Here is a 20,063-nt window from a genome sequence, read left to right on the forward strand (position 1 = left end):
GCTTCCCTACAGCCTCCCCCCGCTTCCCCTTTCTTTCACGGACACAAATTTCTCGAAGTTTTTCTCCGCCGTGGTTCCCGCTCTCTCTGCCCTGCCCGGCCGGCAGCCCCGCGGGCCAGCCCTGGCGCTACCCAACTTCGGCGTTTTATCGGACGAACAGCCTGCTGCTGCTGCGGCGGCGGCGAGCCCGAGGCCGCCGGGGCGTCTTGTGGCGGGTGGAAGGCGGCGAGGCCGGCAGGGACTCGTGCTCCCTTCCCGGGCTCATCCTGCGGGGCTTCCCCCTCCGCATGACTCTTTAGCGGCTCTGCCCGCCCCGCCAACTGACGGAGGTGAAGGCTGCCGCTGGGCCATGACGCGGCTCCTGCGCGGCGTTTGGAAGAGCGCAGGAGCTCGCCCCCCTCCCCGCCCACCCCCGCGGCGGGCTCGGCCGTTAACGCCCCTCCCGCGCGCCTCCTTCGCCCCTGCGGCGACGCTGCGCGCGGGGCCCGCCGCTCCGCCCTTCGCACGTTTTTGTCCCCGGGCGCGCGCCGTAGCGCGTGCGGCGGCGCCGGCGGCCCCAGCCCCTCCCCTCTGCGGCTCGCGCCGTCGCCACCGCGCGATTGTGCGGGCGAGGAGGGCGAGGGCGGGGGGAGCGCGGGCGCGCGCCCGCGGCATCACGCACGCCGCCGCCGCCCCCGCGCGCGCGCTCGCTCGGCCCCGCTCGCTCGCAGCGACTCGCAGGCGCCATGGCGGCCGCTCTCAGCGACATGGCGGAGCCGGAGGGGCTGCTGCTGCTTCCCGGCGAGACGGCGGCGGCGGCCGCCGCGACCGAGGAGGAGGAGGAGGCGGCGGCGGCGGCGGCCGCTGGGGCTGGATCCTCGTCGTCACCTTCGTCCTCCGCGGCGGAGGCGGAGTCGCTGCTGCTGCTGAACGGCGAGGCGGAGAGCATGTCGGAGCCGAGCCCGGAGAGCGCCAGCCAGGCCGGGGACGGGGAGGACGAGGACGAGGAGGAGGAGGAGGAAGAGGAGGAGGAGGGCGGCGAGGAGGAGGAGAGCAGCCTGGTGGGCAGCAGCAGCAGCAGCACGAGCAGCGGCTGCTGCAGCGACGAGACCCGCTCGCTGAGCCCCGGCGGCAGCAGCGAGGCCGACGCCAAGGAGGAGCCCAAGGGCCCCCGGGGCAGCCAGGAGGACGGGCTGGGCCGCGGCGGCGGCAGCAGCTCCAGCAGCGTGTCCAGCGGCGGCGACGAGGGCTACGGCACCGGCGGCGGCAGCGGCAGCAGCGGCAGCAGCAGCAGCTGCAGCGCCACGTCGGGGGGCCGCCGGGGCAGCCTGGAGATGTCCTCGGACGGGGAGCCCCTGAGTCGCATGGACTCCGAGGACAGGTCAGTGCCGCCGCCGCGGGCGCCGGGCGCTTCCCCGCGGCGCCATGTCCCGCCGCCGCTCCGCGCCGCCCAGCCGCCCCGCCCAACCGCCCCGGGCCGCCGCAGGGCCCCGGGCGCCATCGCGGCCCCGCGCTGTCATGTCAGCCACAGGTTTCCCGGGCCGCCGCGGCCCTGCGCCCTCCCCCTCCCCCCCCGCCGGGGGCTCTGCCCCCTCGGGCCGGGCCCTACCCCCCCCCCCCGGCCCCGTGCGCGCCGTGGGGGAGTCGCGGGGCTGCGGGAGTCGGTCCCCGCGTAGCTGTTGCGCGGATAGTCGAGGCGAGTGCCGCGCTGCGTTACCAGCATGGAGCAGCGCGCGCTTAGGTGGCCCCGGTCGGTCGTTATTTTCCTCGGAAGCCGGTGTTTTCGTTTTAGAAGACGCCGCGGCGGTACCGTGCCTTACCGCGCAGGCAGGACGTGCTGAAGCTTGAGGATGGGAAGTATCCTGCGGACTTGTGCTGCCTGCGCCCGTGCGAGTGTCCCCGTGCTGCAGGCAGGAACAGAAGGTTGATCTTTTCCAGCACGAGGATTAAAAAAATAGTTTACTGCAATAAAAAGGTAGCCAGTCTTTCAGCGTGAAGCACTCACGAGAAGTAAGTCCGCACAGGATTAAGCGTGGCAGAATACTCAGACGTAAAAGTTAGCTTTGGATGAATTCTGTAGCAGTAAGTGTGAAGATTATTTGGGTTTTGGATCTTCTTTCTCGCATTGAGACTTAGTTCTTGTGGAAAGGCACAACCGGATTCTCGCACGTGATTGAATTCTACCTTTCAGGTATTGTTTAGTCTACTATGTCAAGAACTTCCCAGATTGCGGTTTATGTAGTGGCTTTTTCAGATATGTGTGCTCTGGTTGAATTGAACTGATGATAGGATGCTTAATCTGAAGATAGGATACTTAAAATACCGTACGGCCCTTTACTAGTTTGTCCTGTCAAATAGGTTAAGAAATTAGCGTACTGTTTTTCATCTCAGTAAGAAAGTATCTCACTTCCCTGTTGGAATTACCATTAAGTAAAAATTTTAATTTGATTTAAATCAACTAGACTTTTTCTTAAGACAGTTTGATTATTAAGCTGTGAAAAACTGTGTCTTGCTCCAGATATATATTTTCAGAATACATTAGACTGAATCCCCTGTACCTATACAAGTACCTATATTTCGGAAGTGTGACGTAAGTAGATCTAACCTCAGGTATTAAAAACAAGCAAACAGAATCCCCGTGAGTCAGTTCCCCAAGACCATGTAATTGGCCTGAAAGTCTTAAGACTAGAGAAAAAAAACTAGTTCTTTGGTTTCCATCTGACTTTGGAGACTTCATGGTTCACTGGGCTCACATTTTCTTTTCTCCATACGTGTGCAGGATTAGAAAGTCTTTTTTTGTGTGTGTGTGAAAGCTGAGATTTTATGTGAAATCCTGTAAGTATGGGAGTAGGCTTATGGAAAAACAGCAGATATGTAATAGAGTTTTAAGATCATCGTTTCTTGTTTTCCGTCTAATCTAAATCTACTCCCGATCTGTGCTGAGTCCAGATCAATTGTGAGTTGAAGAAATAAAAGAAATGAGTTGCAGGGGGTTTTCTGGTGATAGAGTTGGTATTGTGACTCACTTGTGCGCTCCGAGGCCAGTGTCCTGTTTTCTTTCTCTGTCGTTGTTTTTGTGTTTCTCTTGCTGTAGTGACATAGTTATATCTGTGTGTGCACTCTTCATTGCTCCTCTGCAGTACTGTTGGCACAGATTCACTTGCAGGAGCGGGGACCCTTTGTGTTTAGCTGTTTAAGTTAGGACTCTGCCTTCTTTTCCATCTTTGTGAAGTTTCATCTTGAGCTTCCAGGCGGAAAATGTGGGACTGCTGAGAAAGCACTGTAATTCACAGGCACTTCACTGTAATTTCAAAGCCTGTTAGTTGAGTTGGATAGGTAAAGAGCAATGCTACTAAGGCTGTCATTTGTTATTCCTGCTGAGTGAAAATTTCATTTTAGGTGCACTCCTTGCTGCAGCATGGTAGACTGTGTTGTTATTTTTACTACATGTGGCCCAACAAGTCACTTGCTTGACCTACTGATCCAAATGATTGCTGTTCCCTGGCAGTGAGTCAGAACATAATATGTGCCTCTCGAACAGTCGGCCAGATAAGCAGTGTTGTAGAAGGTAGGAGATGTGCAGAAAAGCTGAAGAGAATAAGAGGTAGGGTGGTGAAGTATCAGGAAAGAGCTGGGATTGGTTTAGATTTATAAATGGAGGTACAGATTTATGATTAAATAATAAAATCCTTGAAGATTTAACCATTCATTAATTTGGGCATCTTTGCGTTAAAATCTGTGACTGCTGGAGAGTGATATTTTATATGTTAAGTGATGTTTTATATTAAGTAGTATATTGTACAGTATTTCATGAACTTTGACTATTTGTGTCCTGAATGGAGCTTCTGAATTTTTGCTTCGGTAGTCCTAAACAACTTGACCTGTGCTTGTCTCGTAGTGTCCTGTGTAGTAAGATTACTTGGGGGAGGGAAGAGAGAAAGAAAGAAACTGAACTAGCATGCTTGACTTGTACAGTCCCAGGATTAAGCAAGAGGAAGCTGGAAGAAGGGTAATAGTTGGTAAAGATTCTCCTGTTAAGACTGCTGTAGGCAGGTTTGGTAACATTCAGATCGTGCCCTCAGGCTTGGGATTTTTTTTTTTCTTGTTTCCTCTTTAGAAAATTTGAATAAATAAGAGGGTGTGGTGAGAGGGCCTGGATTCCATAAGTGATCAAATTTCTTTTTCTCTGTGCGTGCTCTTTATCACTCTCTGCAATTATCAAAGAATTATCCATGTGATTTTTGAGTTAGATGGTATGAAATATAAAGTTACACTATATATGCTTGGATCAGGCTTTTCCTGTTCAGCTGAAAATTCTTTAACTACTGTTCATGTACTGCTAATACTGATACTTTGAATGGATTTTGAGGGTATCTGCTAATAAAAAAAAAAATTGGAGGGGCATTACTGTAAGAAATTTGTATTTAAAACAATAAAAGAAACAAACATAATATCAAAAAATGGTGCCTTGAAATTTAGAGTGAATTTTAACCAACTCTTTCCATGCACATAGACTTTGTACTTTGTTTAAACACAGATGTATTTTCCAAAAACACTACCAAAAAGCAGAACCCAAGCTGGTACCTAGGATAACAAGGTGGCATTTTCAGTTTAATATTGATATCAGACTTCAGGGCAATAACTCTGGAGTGATTACAGATGAGCGAGATACCAATCTTAAAATAAAAATAATAAAAGAAAGAGCTGAAGTGCTTATTCTTTTTTCTAAGATCAAACCGCAGGCTTAGCAGTGTTTGATTTAGATGACTGTTAGTGGCAGAGCTAAGCTAAGCTTTTTCCTGGGAATCGTGCGAAGTTCCTACTACTGTGCTAAAGTTGGCCTGCCTTTTATCCTGCCCAGGTCAGCTAGCTCAAGAGTAATACGCCAAAATTAGGTCTAGTTACCCTCCAGATCTGTACTTAGGACAAGGACAAAGTCATGTGACTGCTGATAGTTTTCTTCTGCTTTTTCTGAACCTCAGGCATCTGTTGAAAGAGTGGATAAGTTTTTCCACAGTTCTCTGGAGCAGCTTATCTTACTACAATGCTGAGAAACATTTGAGATGCTTCTAAAAGCAAAAATAATGGTTCAATTAATAATGAACACAGTAAATGACTTTAGCCTCTTGTACCAAAGCTAGCCTTAAGCAGATTTATGGATCTGAGTGCAAATACCTGAGCTGAATGCAGTGAAGGTATATCAGCAGCTCGATGGTGCATTATTGCTGAACTACAATATTTGTTTAGAAACATTTCGAGTGTTACATTACTCATCATTTAAGTATTGTTTAACAGTAAGTTTATTATGGAAGTGTATTTAAATTTGAAATAGTCTTGTTATAAGATTTTGTGTTTGATTTAGAGAACAGTGACAGACATTACAATTGTAATAAAATGTTTCAGAAATAAATAATTTTCTAAGTAGTAGGGCTAATGAGGGTTCTTCCCCCCCCCCCCCCACTTGTGAATTTGTCTTGCATCTTTGTACCCTTTCCCAGAAGTTACCCTGGTTCCTCTTTCTTCTATCATCTTTGCCCTTCTCTAGCACTTCATTCTTTGCTCCATCTTCTTACTGACTGGGCAAGAAGCACTGCAAAATGTGTTTCAGTTAGAGGTACGCATGAGCACTTTTGCCGACTAGTACGTAAGTGCTGATTGACTAATTAGTAGGCCAAACAGAACAGGTAGCTGTTGGACCTGTGTTGTAATCTCTCCTTCTGGCGCAGCAGTGATTTATGTTTGTCTTTTTCCATACAGTGGACAATTTTCATGAAACTGGTAAGATTTGAGGGTTTTTTTTTTCTTTTGAGGCTTTTTCACTTTATTGAAATTCATCGACTGAATCAAAATTATTGGGAGGCACTGACAAATGATAGCAGAAACCTCACTTTTGAAGAAGACTAGTGTAAAAGCAATATTAAAGGAAACCGTTAGCTATCGTAAACCATATTAGACTTGTAAAATATTTCTAGAAAGGATATTCTGTCTTGGTGTAATAGGTGAGCGATTCTTCACTCAGTCTTAAAACTGTTAGTGGTCTCAAAGAAGTTTTTTAATATGCTTAAAATTTTGTCAGGTCTGTTCATTTTATAGAATGGAATGAGACAGAGTGAAACTAACAGGTCCAACGATAAGAGGCTTAAACTTGAGAAATCCAGAATCCAGGCTTACTTTTATTTGATCTCATTTAAAATGAAGGCCTCCTTAGCCTTTTGTATGTATGTTGATTTAAAAAAAAAAGAAATCTCTTAGTTCTTTAAAGGTCTAAATATTGACCTTATTTGATCTTGTTTTTAAACTTGTAGTTTTAAAACTGAATAATTTTCCAGACTGATGTGGCAGTGACACATGAATTATAAGAATGACAGTCATGAAGGCAGAAGGGAAATCTGGAATATGATCAGGAAGGCATAAGGTTCTAATACCTTTGTATCATGTATCTGTGTGACCAGATTATAAAGTTCTTCAGGCCTCTTTTGCTACATAGTCTCACTTGTTCTGATCCAGGAAGTGAAGGTCATTCATTATCACTTGTGGCAAGGTGGTTAAGTCATTAAATTTTTTTTAGTGCATGTGTAATATCGATGTGTCACAGTGGGCAATCGGCTATGTAGGTGATTACCTGGGATACCAACATTCTGCTGAACATTATATTAACAGTGTTTCTGACTGCAATTATTGTTACTATTTTTTGCTTTCAAATTGCAAAATGAAACCCTTGCGTACATAATAGTTGTGTTCAGGCCTTTCTGGCACTGAAGAAAGTAGCTTTTAATGGGAAGAGAAAATAGCCTAGATATTTTGCAAAGCTGATATTGTTATTACTAAAGAAGTTGCTTGGTAAAACTGCGTGGTTAACATGAGGTCTTTTTGTGAACTAGATGAAAGAGCTTGGTCTCGTGAGCTGTTACAGTTATTGCAGTAATATTTAAATATACTTCCTAGAATTTGAGAAGTTTTTTCTACTCAATATAAGAGATAAGTGGTATTATTTTTGTTGTTTCTTGGCATCCATGCAGGTATTTGTGTTGTTTGTTAGTTAAGTTTGTGATGCCATTAAGTCTGGTAACTTTTGTATATGAGGTATGATCAGTGGGCAATTTCAGGGAATTTCCTAGGCATTAGTGGAGAGAACTGTGCTTATTGTTTTTCACTTTCTATTTAAGTTAGAGTGGAGGTTATATGCAACCTTAACAGCTGTTTGGCAAAGATATACTATCGTGCATTTCTGGAGTTGCTCACGGATTAAACTAACTTTTTTTGCAATTAAAACATTTTTCCAGTAGCCACTGTTCTTACTCAGGTCTACGCGTCTTTCCAATAGCTTTAATATATAATAATAATTATTATTATTAAGTACTATCCAATTAGAGAATAATGGTGGAGGAACGGGCAGTAAGCAGAGCTAATGTGGCAGACAGCAGTATGGAAGTATGCCTAGAACCCGCTGTGTTGAGGAAGTCGTAGAACAATCCGTTACCGGGTAGGAAAGTGGGGACATGGCATAGAAGGGAACAGATGGAGCACTTGGGAGTAGGGGTTTCTGGCAAGAGGAAAAAATGAGACACACACAGAAACCTTTTGGCATGATAGGGAGTGAGATGTGCCTGGTATCCTGAGGAAAATGTGAGCATTTATGAGGGAAGTGGAAAACTAGTCCCTGTCATAAAGGAGCTAAGTAATTGCAGGGAATCCTTGAAATAGGTGGGAAAGGGAAGGTAATCTCCAGCTAACTTGTGCATGGCGGGGGGGGGGGGGGGGACAGAAGAGATGAATGAACTTCTTTGTGTGAGCAGTGAGTCTCTTCCAGGCTCTCTGTTGCTTTAAAAAAATGGTGGCGTGAGTTGCTAAAAACCAAAATTGGTAGTTTTGGAAAGTTGTTCAAGATAATTGAACTTTTTTTGTTTTGTTTTGTCATCTATATAACTAGGACCCTTTTGTAGCTTTGTATGCCTGGTGTCCAGATTTGTTCACGTTTAGAACATGAGCATATTCAAATAAATTTGGTTTAAAAGATGAAATATAAATATTCCTTATTATACTTGCTATTTATCATTGGTTTTGCAGCGCATTGAGATAGCGTTTACAGTTCTTAAGTTATCATTTTACAAAATTAAAAAATAAAACATTATCAAGAAAATAAATGTACAGCCTCTAACTCGAGATATTGATGTGTGTGTGCTTGTTGTTTTTTCTCCCCTCTTTATGGTGGTAAAATGCAAAAAATAGTGATCTGGAATTTGTTTTTTCCATGTTTAATTTTCCTCTCCATACAGTTCTCTTTATAATATGATTTAAGATCTTAAATGATCTTTGCCTAAACTTCTGGTTGCTTAGGTTTAATGGATGCTTTCTTTAACAGAGGGCTACTTAAGGCATATGCTAAGATATTTGGTATAAAAGCAAAAGATTTAATTTGATAGAGTCTTGAAAATGTATCAAACATTGTCATCATGATGCATAGTATAAGACTGCTATTACCCAAGTAGCTTGAGAAGTGTCACTGAATAAAAAGAACCTAAGATGTTTGAGTTCAGAGACTTAAAACAGGACTACTGGCACAGGTAATGTTAGCATCCTTTATGAAATATACTTTACCTCTATAAGAATGCACAATAACCCCCACTTACTGTTAATCTTAACATTGTTCAGTATAGCATCTTCTACTAATTACCATATGCCCTGTAAAATTGCAGCAAAGTCCTAGTTTTGGTATCATAGTTTATCATGCTGTAATCTTAACTCAGATGCCTGCTGGTAAGTGTAAGAAAGCTTTCGAATGTAAATGATCATAAAGATTCAGAGAAAGTATTTTCATTATATACACGATAAGTAGAGAAAACACTTTTTCTTTTTTCTCTTTTGAAATAAAACTCCTTTTGGAATGTATTTAGTAGATTTCCTTAGGCTGACTTGCATGTCAAGCTGTGTGTTGGACAATTTATACAAGAAGCAGTTAATACAGTGTTTAGCAGAATGGGAATCAGACCTTACTTATGGCCTTTATATTATGATTTGAGTCCATTAGTGTAGTTTAATGTTACTGGTTTCTCTGCTTTTGATGGGTGGTTAATACTCGAAGTAGCAACTGTTCACTGAAGTACGAACAGGCAAAGTTGCTACTTCATAGAATGCTATCCTGTCTGTGTTTCTTTCTCTATTTCTTAAGTCAAACCTAACGTGACGGTAACTGAAGTTGGAGCTTTTGGGGGGTCTCCTTTGTGTGTAGTCTCTTTTGCATCTTTCTCTGTTCATTTTTTGAGTTTCATATTTAGTCTGGGGGGAAACATGTCTTGGGGTTGAGAGAATGGGGCAGCAATGTTACCGCCTGGCAGAATTTACTTGTCATTGTGCCCGAATTTTTTGGCTTCCATTGCTGACTAGACTTCAAATTGGTTATGATTTTCAGAATGGAAAGTGCACTGAAAAATTTAAAATCTGGCAGTTCTTCAACTATAGAAAGCATTTATTTTGTGCCTATCTTAGTTAAGCTGTGTTTGTAAAGGACACTGCGTTATTAGCAAAGATGTAAAATTATGAACCACTTGTTGCTCTTCCCTAACTTTCCAAGGAGATAATCAAGTTTAGAAGATAATGTGGTTCCCAGAAATGAAAGTCAGTGTTATTTGTATCTTTAAGGCAGAGACAATTACAGTTTCTTGATTTGTGTAATGCTTTTGCATATGTAGTCTTTTTTGCTGCCATATCACAAGACATTCACATTTAACTTGCTGTATTCTGTCACTGTTCTTCTAATATTTTGGCATTCCATATTTCTTTATCATATTATTGATTCCTCTGTATGCTACAAATCAGGCGATAACCTGGTTTTGTGTTATGTAAATCTATGAGCCCAAGTATTCTAGGGCTAACAATCTAAATAATCAAATAGGTAATTCAGGGGAGCGGAAACAGCTACAGAGAGCTGGTGATTCAGAACACACTTTCTCAGTCTTGTTTTGTTTCCTGTGCATGTTGGTTATTTTAAGTTCCTTTGATTTCTCTCTCTTGAAGAGCTTTTCTAACTTCTCCCACTTTTATATCATCAAACTGAAGTGTTTGTAGTGTTGCTCCTTTTTCAAGGTATTTCTGGCTAACCTAGGAATAGCTTTATTCTAAAATAAGTTCCTGCCTCAAAAGAAATTGCTGAACAACTCTTTAATGTTATCACTTGTGCTGTCTGAAATTATGTCTCCCTGATTTCTTTGATTTTCCCCCATGTTGATTTCTTCGTAATCGTATAACTGTATAGGTTTTCAATAAGGAGTTTTGCTGGCTTGTTTTTAAGATTAGTTTCTGAAAATTTCTTGAGTCTTGTTCATTTCGGGAAACTTTTGTTAGAATAACTTAATAAAAAAAGCACAGGTGGAATTTCCAAAAAATGCCAGATAAATGTGATTCAGAAGCAGAAGCGATTCTGAGAGAATTGATTCTCTTAACTCATGCAGTTCTGGAAATCCTGGTCTTTTTTCTTTCTCCATAAGCTGACCTAATCAACATGGTTTTTACTTATTTAAAGGTATCAGGAACCTGAAAGCGTTTCCAGAAAATGCTACAACACCAAGCTTGTGCTCCTATTTTCCTTTAATCCGTCTTTTAACTTTTCTTATAACATAGGTCTTAATTGCTGGTTTAATTCTCCTTCATTTTGTTCCCTTACAAAACAACTTTGCTGACATCTGCAATTTTTCCCTATACTGTTTTTATTCCCTTGCCTTTGAAGAGCCATGGAGTCAGTTGTGTTGTTGGCTGTCAGTGGACTGTATCAGGAGCTGCAAGAGCAGATGTGAATAGAAGGTACTGCCTTCACAACGTAGGGGTGGATTTTACTTCACATAATTCTGGGTTATTGTGTGGACCCAGGCATTCTTGTGTCTTGTTGCCTTTTTTCTTTTTTTTTTTTTCCTCTTTTGCAGACATTTAGTGTTTTGCAATCTGTGTTTCTTGCTTTGGTGGTATATATGCATGCACTGACGTTTTCTTACTGATGGTAGGTTTTCCTGAGTTCAGAAACTGATCATTATCTGAGTCGTCATATGACTTTGGATACAGCCTATTAAATTAAAAACAAATGGTTTTCCTAGGGAAAAAAAAGCTAATCATCAAAAAGCTAATTAGGAATTCAGGTATCTGAAGTTATTTTCTGTCTACTGTGAAGATTCTCTCCAGATTACTTGCTGGTTAAATGGAAAGAAAACTATAAGAACTCCAAAGCTTTATGGCATTTCTATGCTGGAATCAGACTACACATGTTAAAATAAGGGAAACTCTTTCTCTTGTGAAACAGAAATGTTTCTGATTTGGGGAATTAAATTGGTAATCATGAAAATTAAAGAGCAGAAGTATATGTGTGACCAATATAGAAATAATACATAATAAAAAACAAAGTTGACCAAATGTAGGGAGTGGAACAAGAAAGATAAGGCAAGTGTTAAATTTTTCCACTCTGTTGCTGGCTTATAGTGATGGCTCATTTTTTGTGAGCTCTTCATTTTTCTTCAGATCTGTTTTAATCTCATTTTTAAATTGGCAGCATGGTCATTTGGAGAGCATAAGGCAAAGATTAATTTAAATATGCTTGGGCAGCTGTGAATAGTTGCCTTGAGCACTGCATTTTATTGTATATTGGTACCTTGTTGTTGTAATGTTGTAATGTTGTTGTACCAACATTGTAAAGATGTTGGCGTTAATATTCATTGGAGGTCAGTGATAGTTAATACAAAAACGTATGAATTTATTCTTCCTCTGCTTTTGTTTGGGAGCCAATTTAGCAATTTCTGGTATCAAGTTCAGTTGCATCAAGGTCAGTCATAACAGGCTCAGTTGTACCATTGAAATTGTTAGCTGTTAAAAACAATGTTAGTCCTAGTTTAGTTCTTAATAGCTTTGGTCTGCAGTTCTTATTCTTGAGTGGAACATAAAGTAGTAAATCAGATGATGCTTCTTGGAGAACATGTAGCCACTCCCACACTTGCAAGTGATGGAGATTTTATCCAAAAAAAAAAAAGTGATTTATTTCCAAGGGCAGATGAAGGAGCTTCATATCAAAGATGGAAGGTCAAGCTTGATAATTTTCAAGCATCATAAGGATTTTTGTTGCTTGACCATTGATGGTAAAAGATGTGTATAGGAAGTAGTGAGTGTAAATCACTTTGAATTTGGTATCCTCAAAAGCCCTAAAATTGTTAGATATTCTGTTGTTACTGTGGAACTAGTCCACTGGCCATTATACTCCAAAGTTCTGCTTCTCATCTTGAAAAGGAATAGAATAATGGGGAAACTTGCGAAGTTTAAATTTCTCTGTATTCTTTATATTCTTGGCTTTTCCTAGGCAAATGAAAATGATGAAGTGCCCGGGCATGTCACTGAACAGATCACTGGGCCGGGCCTGTCCCCCGCCCGCCCCGGCCCTTGCAATTTTTGTTTTGTTTTTACTTGGCACCTGTAATTGAATCATTGGGGTTCATGTTTCCTGGGCTAGTGAAAACTGAAAAAAACTGGTAGAGTGTTTTTTTTATCATTAAAATATTAACGTACTTTCAGTGAGGTTCATCGTATTTGGATTCTTGAATGTTAATTGTACCTTTCATCTAGTCGGAGGCAATCTTGCATGGATTTGATGCTTTGTGACTTGATTTTCATTGTGTACTTTATATGAAACTGTTATTGAAGATTCTTCTATTACATTTAGTGTATGTAGTGTGCAGCTTTCTGGCTACTCAGTAGTGTTGGCTTTAGCAATCATGTTTCCTGAAAACTCTGCTGGTTTTTAATTTGCTGCGTTACAAGATGAGGTTGGTTATTATAGGATCTGTCAAAATCATTTCCCTTGGTGTTAGCTGAAATCAGCCAAGTCTTTTGCCTACCTACTGAACATCTGGGGACTGGAAGCTAAGCATTCTCAGTGGAGGTGCTGCAACTCTGAAATGAGCTCCTGTTGATCAGACTGAACTAGTGCTTGCTGACCCTCAAGGGCATGGTGTAAGGCCCATCTGTTAGGTCTGAATTTGCCTGAGGGAAGTTTGCTTCAGTTAATGTCTAGAGGGAGTATGTTTAGCAGACATTAAAAATACAGTAGTAAATTGCCTGGGCTTTTGTACTGGTGTATGTTTGGTGCATGACTGTACTATTACTTCAGGTGGACAGTTGCTAATGGGCGTTCATGGAAAGTTAAGAAATCACGCTGTTGATATTCTGGACTCCTACTCTCTACAGTTATGAAAAATTAAAAGAAAAAAAGATTTTGGGGTAGGCATCCTATTCATTAAATTGAATGGAAGGGATTACTTGAAGTAGTGAGGAAATCGATCTCCTTGGAGAGCTAAGTATGTGGTAGGAATGATGTGCAATACACTATTTTCTTCCATGCATTGCATCACAGGCTCGTTATATTTTCATTTGCATTTAACTGTACACAGCAGTTAGTGACAAATGTGTATGTGATAAGTTACATGGTTTAAAATTTGTGCATTTTAAATTGAAAAGAATTTGGGGGAGGTTTTTGTTATTCTTAAAGAACATTTTCACATTTACGTGACTCCAACAATGGCTTAATTTTGTTCAGATCCTGAAAGGAGGAGAAGAATGCAGGACTGAAAATGCTTGAAGAACTTTTGTTCTTTATAAAGTGAAAATAATGGCTTATGAAGTGAAAATAATGGCTTATGACTACTAATTACTTTTCAGCTGTTATCACTGATGTTTATCAGTTTTAAGATTAATTTTAAATATCGTTTGGACTGGATCGAACCAGCCAGATTGATTTAGTTCACATGCACATACAGATTGTGCAAATGCTAACCTTTAACATGAAAGTGATGTTAAAAAAATCTTAATCCTCCTGATCATGAAGATTTATTATTTTAGGTATGGGTAGAATGTAAAAATAATACCTCAAGCAGTGCTTTTGAGGTAATGGTTCCTCTGTTTAAGCCTACATTAATTGTATTGCCTAATGAACAGACTTTAAATGGCAGTACCATTTCAAAGCTGTTTATCTTAGGAGAGGAAAAGTTATAGGAGAAGGGAAAAAGGTCTGACTATTCTGAGAAGATTTTGCGTTTCTAATTCTACCTTGTTGCATTTGGAAGGCATTGTTTGCCAGTTTGGAGGACTTGGTAAAATGAGATGTATGCGTGTGGTAAGGCATTTTAAAGATTTGTGTTCTTGATTCTTGTCTCTAGCGCTCTGATTTTTTGCTTCAGGCTGATTCTGGTGCTCAGATTAGGATGAAAATACAGATAGTATAAGCTTGAAGTCTATGTTGTGCTTGCTGTAACAGTTTTAAATTTTAGTAATTAGTCAGTCTTTTGAATGGTGGTTCTTAAAAACAGCTATTGTGTATGCAGGCTCTCTCCAGCAGTGACTGTTTTTGATGCTGTATTGTTTGGGATGACCCCTGAGTTGAACTCTCTGAAACTCAAATGTCTAATGTTCTTCATCAGGCTATGGTCTATAGATCCATTACAATGGAACTGGAGCCTGCTTACAGCTTGGGAGCAAAACCAGACCTGTCTGTCACTGGCAATAGGGGAATACCACAAGCGCTTAAGTTCTACTAGTGTCATTCTGCCTTGATAGTGGCAGTCAAGATTTAAACAGATCTCTGTGCTGGGGAAAACTCTTTTTTTTTCTTTTTCTTTTTTCTTTAAGGAGGAAAAACTCACTGTAACTTACTATGCTAAAAATTTGTTTTAGTATCTTCATTTTGTTAGCAGTTTTCCAGAATGCTCTTTTTCCTTACTTTTTGTTCTGTTTCTTCTCCTTTGATACGTATTATTAATTTCTGACTCACAGGCTTTGTGGATTTTAGATGAAAAAGTGAAAGGAAAGCAGAATGACGTGCTTTCCATTATTACCTTTCCTTTGTTAAGGACCTTTTCCCTCTCTTGGATCATCCCAAGCAGATACTGAGTCAGATTCAATTGAAAAGTCCCATTCAGAGGTGAAAGATATACGGACACTGTCTTAGTATTCCATACCGGGCTGGGCTGATTTACTTCCATTCTTTTGGTCAGGAAAAGACTCAAGTGAACTAAAAAAATAGTGGACGCATCTCACCTCCATGCATATCCTGCCTCGTGCCCTTTTTGAAAATCCAAAGAACAAAAAAAGCAAGTGAATCAGCAGGTCAAAAACAGCGTTGCAATTAAGTCTTCACAGTATTCAGCAGCAGCCACAGTTCTGATTATAAAACTTGCCATCGTCTTTCTGCTACGTCTTTAAATGACAGTTCAGTGGCAAGTGACCTTCCAAGTCACTGTCTTCTCTGATGTCATGTATGCTATAGATTTTTCTCCAAAAAGTTTCCTGATCTTTTCCCAGTGTATGGAATACTGGCAGAGAAAATGTGTACATGTTTGAGCTGTATAAAACATTATGGTACAGAGGGAAGATGGTTTTTGGTCTTACAGGGATTCTCTTCACAGCTCTTACTTCTTTCCTGGATGATGCAGAACTCATTGAGTGTGAAAGGCAGAAAATAATTCTAGGTCCTCTGAGGACTACTAGATCACTGATCACCTAAAATATATTGCTTCTGGAAGCACAGGAGAAAAAATTCACAACTAGACATGGTCCTGGGTGCAGTCTGTATCCCGCTTTAGCAGAGGCTTGGACCAGATGATCTCCAGAGGTCTCTTCCAACCTCAATTAGTCTGTGATTCTGTGAAAATCACAAATTTTGTTTTATGTTTTTACTTAAGGGGTTATTTCTAGTGAAGGAATGTGTCAGGGCAGCACTCTGGGGGAAATTGCCAAGAGAAACGATCAGAAAATAGTGATCTGTTGTGTGACTGCTGCTTGCCATTTTGTTTTATAAGTATTTTAGCTATTTCTGTAGTAGGTCCTCTGATAGCAATATTGGTCTACTTTCTTAATATCTTACACAAAGTTATTCAAACTAGGAGAAAGGGGGAGTTCTCTGTTAAATAAATATATTATTGACCTGTTAAAACTCAACTGGATTTGACAGTTAAATAGAATTCAGCATGATTGAATAGACCATAGAAGCACGGTCAGGTGTAGCACTTCATCCTCAACTTCCAAGAAAATCCATGCGCTATTTTTAAATGCTATGGCCAATTTTTCTTTTCCTATTCCTCTAATATTAAATTTTGATATAATGCATGAAACTCTAATCTGTCAGCCCTTATCAAACACTTAAGCTATTGGAACCAAATCAAGCAAACATTTAAACTATTAGAACTAAATCAAGCAAGCATTTAAACTATCACAACCAAATCAGCTTTCCAAGTGTTACTGGTCTCTCAAGTCGTTAGCAAACTTATATACATCTATAGCTAGAAATATCTTATACTTTTCCTGGAACAATATTACTAGTTTCATCTCTTCCATATTTTTTCTTGAAAATAAATTTGTTTTCTACAAGTGGAATGGCATATATAGAATGTCTGACTACTTGTGTTTCTTAGGCTGTAAAAATTGGTGACCTGTGACTTTGTACCCTAATGTGGTCAGGGTATGTTGCATTTGCAGTATGAAATAAACACTCATCTGCTACAGGTTGGTTAATTTTAGGGGTTTTTTTCATCTTTGTTTAGAGAAATTAGTCAGATTTCGTGCCTGTGAACTGAAGAAGCTGCGCGCACATCCCCTTCACAAAACGTATACTGGGTTATGTATTCTAATTGTCTTCTCACTTAAGACCAGGCCTTAAAAGAGGGGCACCGTTGAGAAGTATGCTCAGTGACCATTCTCAGTCTGTACTTATGGTCTCCAGCTTCTATACGTTTTATTTGAAAGTTGGCTTATGCTCTTCTGAAGGGTTTTTGAGAATGGTACCAGTGCTGTCAGTGGATATAGAAACATGGACTGACTGTAAATTGCTTGGAAGTTTGAGTTCCTAGTTTAAAAAAGAAAAAAATCATCTTTACTTTTGGTATTTCTCAACTGTGAGAAAGTTGGGGTTATTTAGCCATTTGAAGTGATCTGAGGCAGCTATTGCATGAGTAGTGTATCTACAGTGCTTTGCCATTCTTGGTTAAGCAGCTTCCTGTTGGAACTACTGATCTGTATAACATTACTATATTCAACACAAGTGGTCAGGCTGTGTGCCATCTTGTATGCATTTAAAACTTCTCCTTAACACTGATTTTGAGAAATGTATATTTCAATAACTCTAGAACTCTAGTGTGTGGCGTCAGATTAAATTATTTCTTCAATTCCTCTTTTTCGTCTTACTGGTTAACTTTGCTTTCATAACACCATTTTAAGGATGTTACTTTCAGGAATAATTTTTGGCTTAGGCATCAGCTGAGGAAGGAGGGGTTGTCAGTCCCCTATTACATCTACTGTGGGCCTGGCTTAGTGGAAAAACTGGTATTGCTTGCAACATATTTTACACTTAAAGCTATGCCAATTTTCTGGAGGGATACTAAACTACTCCTATGAGTAGTTTGCAGCTAGTGGCTGTTAACATTTTTGGGACTGGTAGCTTCAGCTCAGTGCTAGCTGCATTTTTTGGGGAAATTTCTAATGAACATACAAAACAGTCTTTTGGGGAAAGAAAGCAGTATTGAACAGATTCAAAGCCAGATCTGTATGCTTCTTTGGCCCCCTTTGCTTTATTTGGTAGTCACAGATGGTGAGTTTACATGGCAAGAAGGGAACTGAGGTTACTTTTTGGAGGGGAAAAAGGGGGGGAGGGAAGAGGAGGGGTGATGGAAAGATGTGTAATATTCAGGATATAGAAAAGGGAAGAAAATAAAAATAATGGGCACACGGAAAAATGTTGTAAAGCAGGAAAGAGCCATTATGACTTTTGCAGGCAGAAGTCATGCCTTGCAAATAACTTTTTTTTTTTTTTTTGAAATAGAAAAAATAGGATATGGTATTTGCATGACATTTAAGAAGTTTGAATTTGATGTACTTCAATGAAAGTAAAATCCTGTTGTTCAGGGCTCCAAAACTAAAAGGAAGGAGAAAGATTCTTTATTGGATTAATTTTGAAAACAAAAGCCTGAGAATAATTGCTCAGTTTTAATAATAGCAGGAGACAAGTTGATCAGAAGGGGATTTCAAAGGGATCTGTTCTTGGAATATGATAGTCAGCATTTTCATAAATGTTACCTTACTGGTATCGCTCCCTTTTTCAGGTCAGAGTTTGCTAATGATACCAAATTACTCAGAGTAGCTAAAACTAAAGCTTAACATGCAAAGTATTACAAAGGGAATCTGTTGTTGTGACTAAGCCATGAAATTTGATATTGATAAGTACAGAGGAATGCAGATAGCGGGTGAGGAAAAGATCTAAACAAGGCAAATAAGCAAAGAGATCTTGAAATTGTCATAGATGTCACAGGAAAAAAATGCTGGCTCAACAGTGATTAAACAAGGCAGGTAATGTGAAAAATTGGTAATAAAGTCTTTGAAAACAAAAGAGAAAACATGCTAATGATATCACATTTTGAATAATGGTGCAGTTCTTGTTTCATCCATCTCAAAAACTAGTAGAATAAGAACAGATATGTAAAAAGCTTTTGGTCATGGTCAGAAAGATGGAACAGCACCCACACCTGTAAAAGCAGGATGCTTTAGCACAGAAAAGATATGCAAGAGGCTTGGGAAGAAAAGTGGTGTGATTAAAGTCTATAAAATCATAAATGTTATGTGGAAGTGAATGGGACATTATTATTTTCTCTTTCTTTAAAGTAGTTTCATTGAGTGTTCTTGTACTTTGCTCAGAATAATATCTAAAGACAGCTATGTAAAAATTACTGCCACATACAGGGCTGTATTAGCAAAAATGTAGCTATCAGGTGAGTAGAAGTCATTCTTCCCCTCTATGCACTTGTATCTGGATTACTGTGTCCAGTTTGGGGCTCATCTCAGATACTGACACACTGGAGAAAATCCAGTGGAGGGCCTCCAAGATGGTTAAAAGGCTTAAACATGTGATAGAAGCTGAGTGAGTTGTGTTTCTTCAGTTTTAGGAAAAGATGGGTAGAGTTACTGTTCGTTTCAGTGACCAGATGGGGAGTATAGAAAAGGAGGAGCCAGAGTCTTCCGAAGTGTACAGCTGGTAAAGGCAAGAGGCAACAGGCAAAATTCAACATCAGAAATTCTAATGAGATGTTGTGATTTTTTTTTTTTCTTTCTCAGAGAAAATATTAATCAGGCATTAGAAAAGTTGTTGAGAGAGGTAGCAGAATCTCCATCCTTTAAAAACATACATTAAAAACTCGACTGGACCAGGCCATGAGCAATGTGATCTGAGTTGGCCCCGTTTGATCAGTGGATGGGATCGGCTGACCTCCTGAGGTCCCTTCCGAAATAAACTATTCTGTGACTTGATGGAAGAAAATAATTTAAGAGTTCTAAAGGGCTGGGAACAAATGTATGGAAAGAGAGGTACATCAGTGGCTGTGTGGCGTGTTGATTCAGGGACAGCTTGCAGCCATCTCCACAGTTTTGCTTAAATCTGTGGATTTTTTGTAGTTTGCTTGACTTAATCCAAGATACTGAGCAGAACTGGCTCCTGCCGGCCATATATTTCCACTGCTGTGACTAACTTCTCTGGAAACTTAAATAAGTAAATAAAAACTCTTCTCATCCTCCCCCTCTTCCCCCAAGAAAACCCAGCACAAAACAACTCAGACAAGTCCCTGATGCCCTAAAAGTGGGGGCTAGGGGCAAGTATGGGAGTGCCTTAAACCTTTTGTAAAACTTTTCTTCTGTGTTCTTTTTAAGAATCTAGCATTAGTGGTGGATGCTGGGCTAGGTGCCTCTCTGATCTGACCCAGCATGCCTTCTTTTTGTGTTTCTAGAGAATGAAAATAATGAATGGCTGCTTAATGCAGTTTAAAAATAATTGTTAATCACAGGAGAATTAATCTTCTGGCAAGTCTGTGATTGGGAGAATTTTCCGGCTTTTCCTTTCATTGGTAGTGTCCAGAAGAAGTTATACTGTAGAGTTAAAAAAAATACTACTTCCTTACTATAAATTTATTGTAGTTCAGGCAATGAACCACTGAAAATAATGCTATGTTTGCCTAAGATCTTCTTTTCAACATGTCTGAATACATCTGAAAGAGAAATTGTGCAACAGATACCAACTTTCTCTT

The 20,063-nt window shown here is 40.5% G+C and overlaps 1 protein-coding gene across 2 annotated transcripts in view; it reads left to right on the forward strand.

Moving 5' to 3' along the window:
* The first annotated feature begins 494 nt into the window (after nt 1-494).
* AEBP2 (AE binding protein 2) overlaps nt 495-20,063 on the forward strand; it is a 52,430-nt gene continuing 32,861 nt past the window's right edge. Inside the window, exon 1 of one of the 2 annotated variants that reach the window (XM_064515747.1) lies at nt 495-1,360. In XM_064515747.1, coding sequence (XP_064371817.1) covers nt 726-1,360 — 635 coding nt within the window. In that variant the 5' untranslated portion in view covers nt 495-725. The remainder of the gene's footprint in view (nt 1,361-20,063) is intronic. The other variant, XM_064515750.1, reaches the window with a different exon arrangement.

This window comes from Dromaius novaehollandiae, chromosome 1, assembly GCF_036370855.1.
Source record: "Dromaius novaehollandiae isolate bDroNov1 chromosome 1, bDroNov1.hap1, whole genome shotgun sequence".
In the NCBI taxonomy this organism is placed as follows: Eukaryota; Metazoa; Chordata; class Aves; order Casuariiformes; family Dromaiidae; genus Dromaius; species Dromaius novaehollandiae.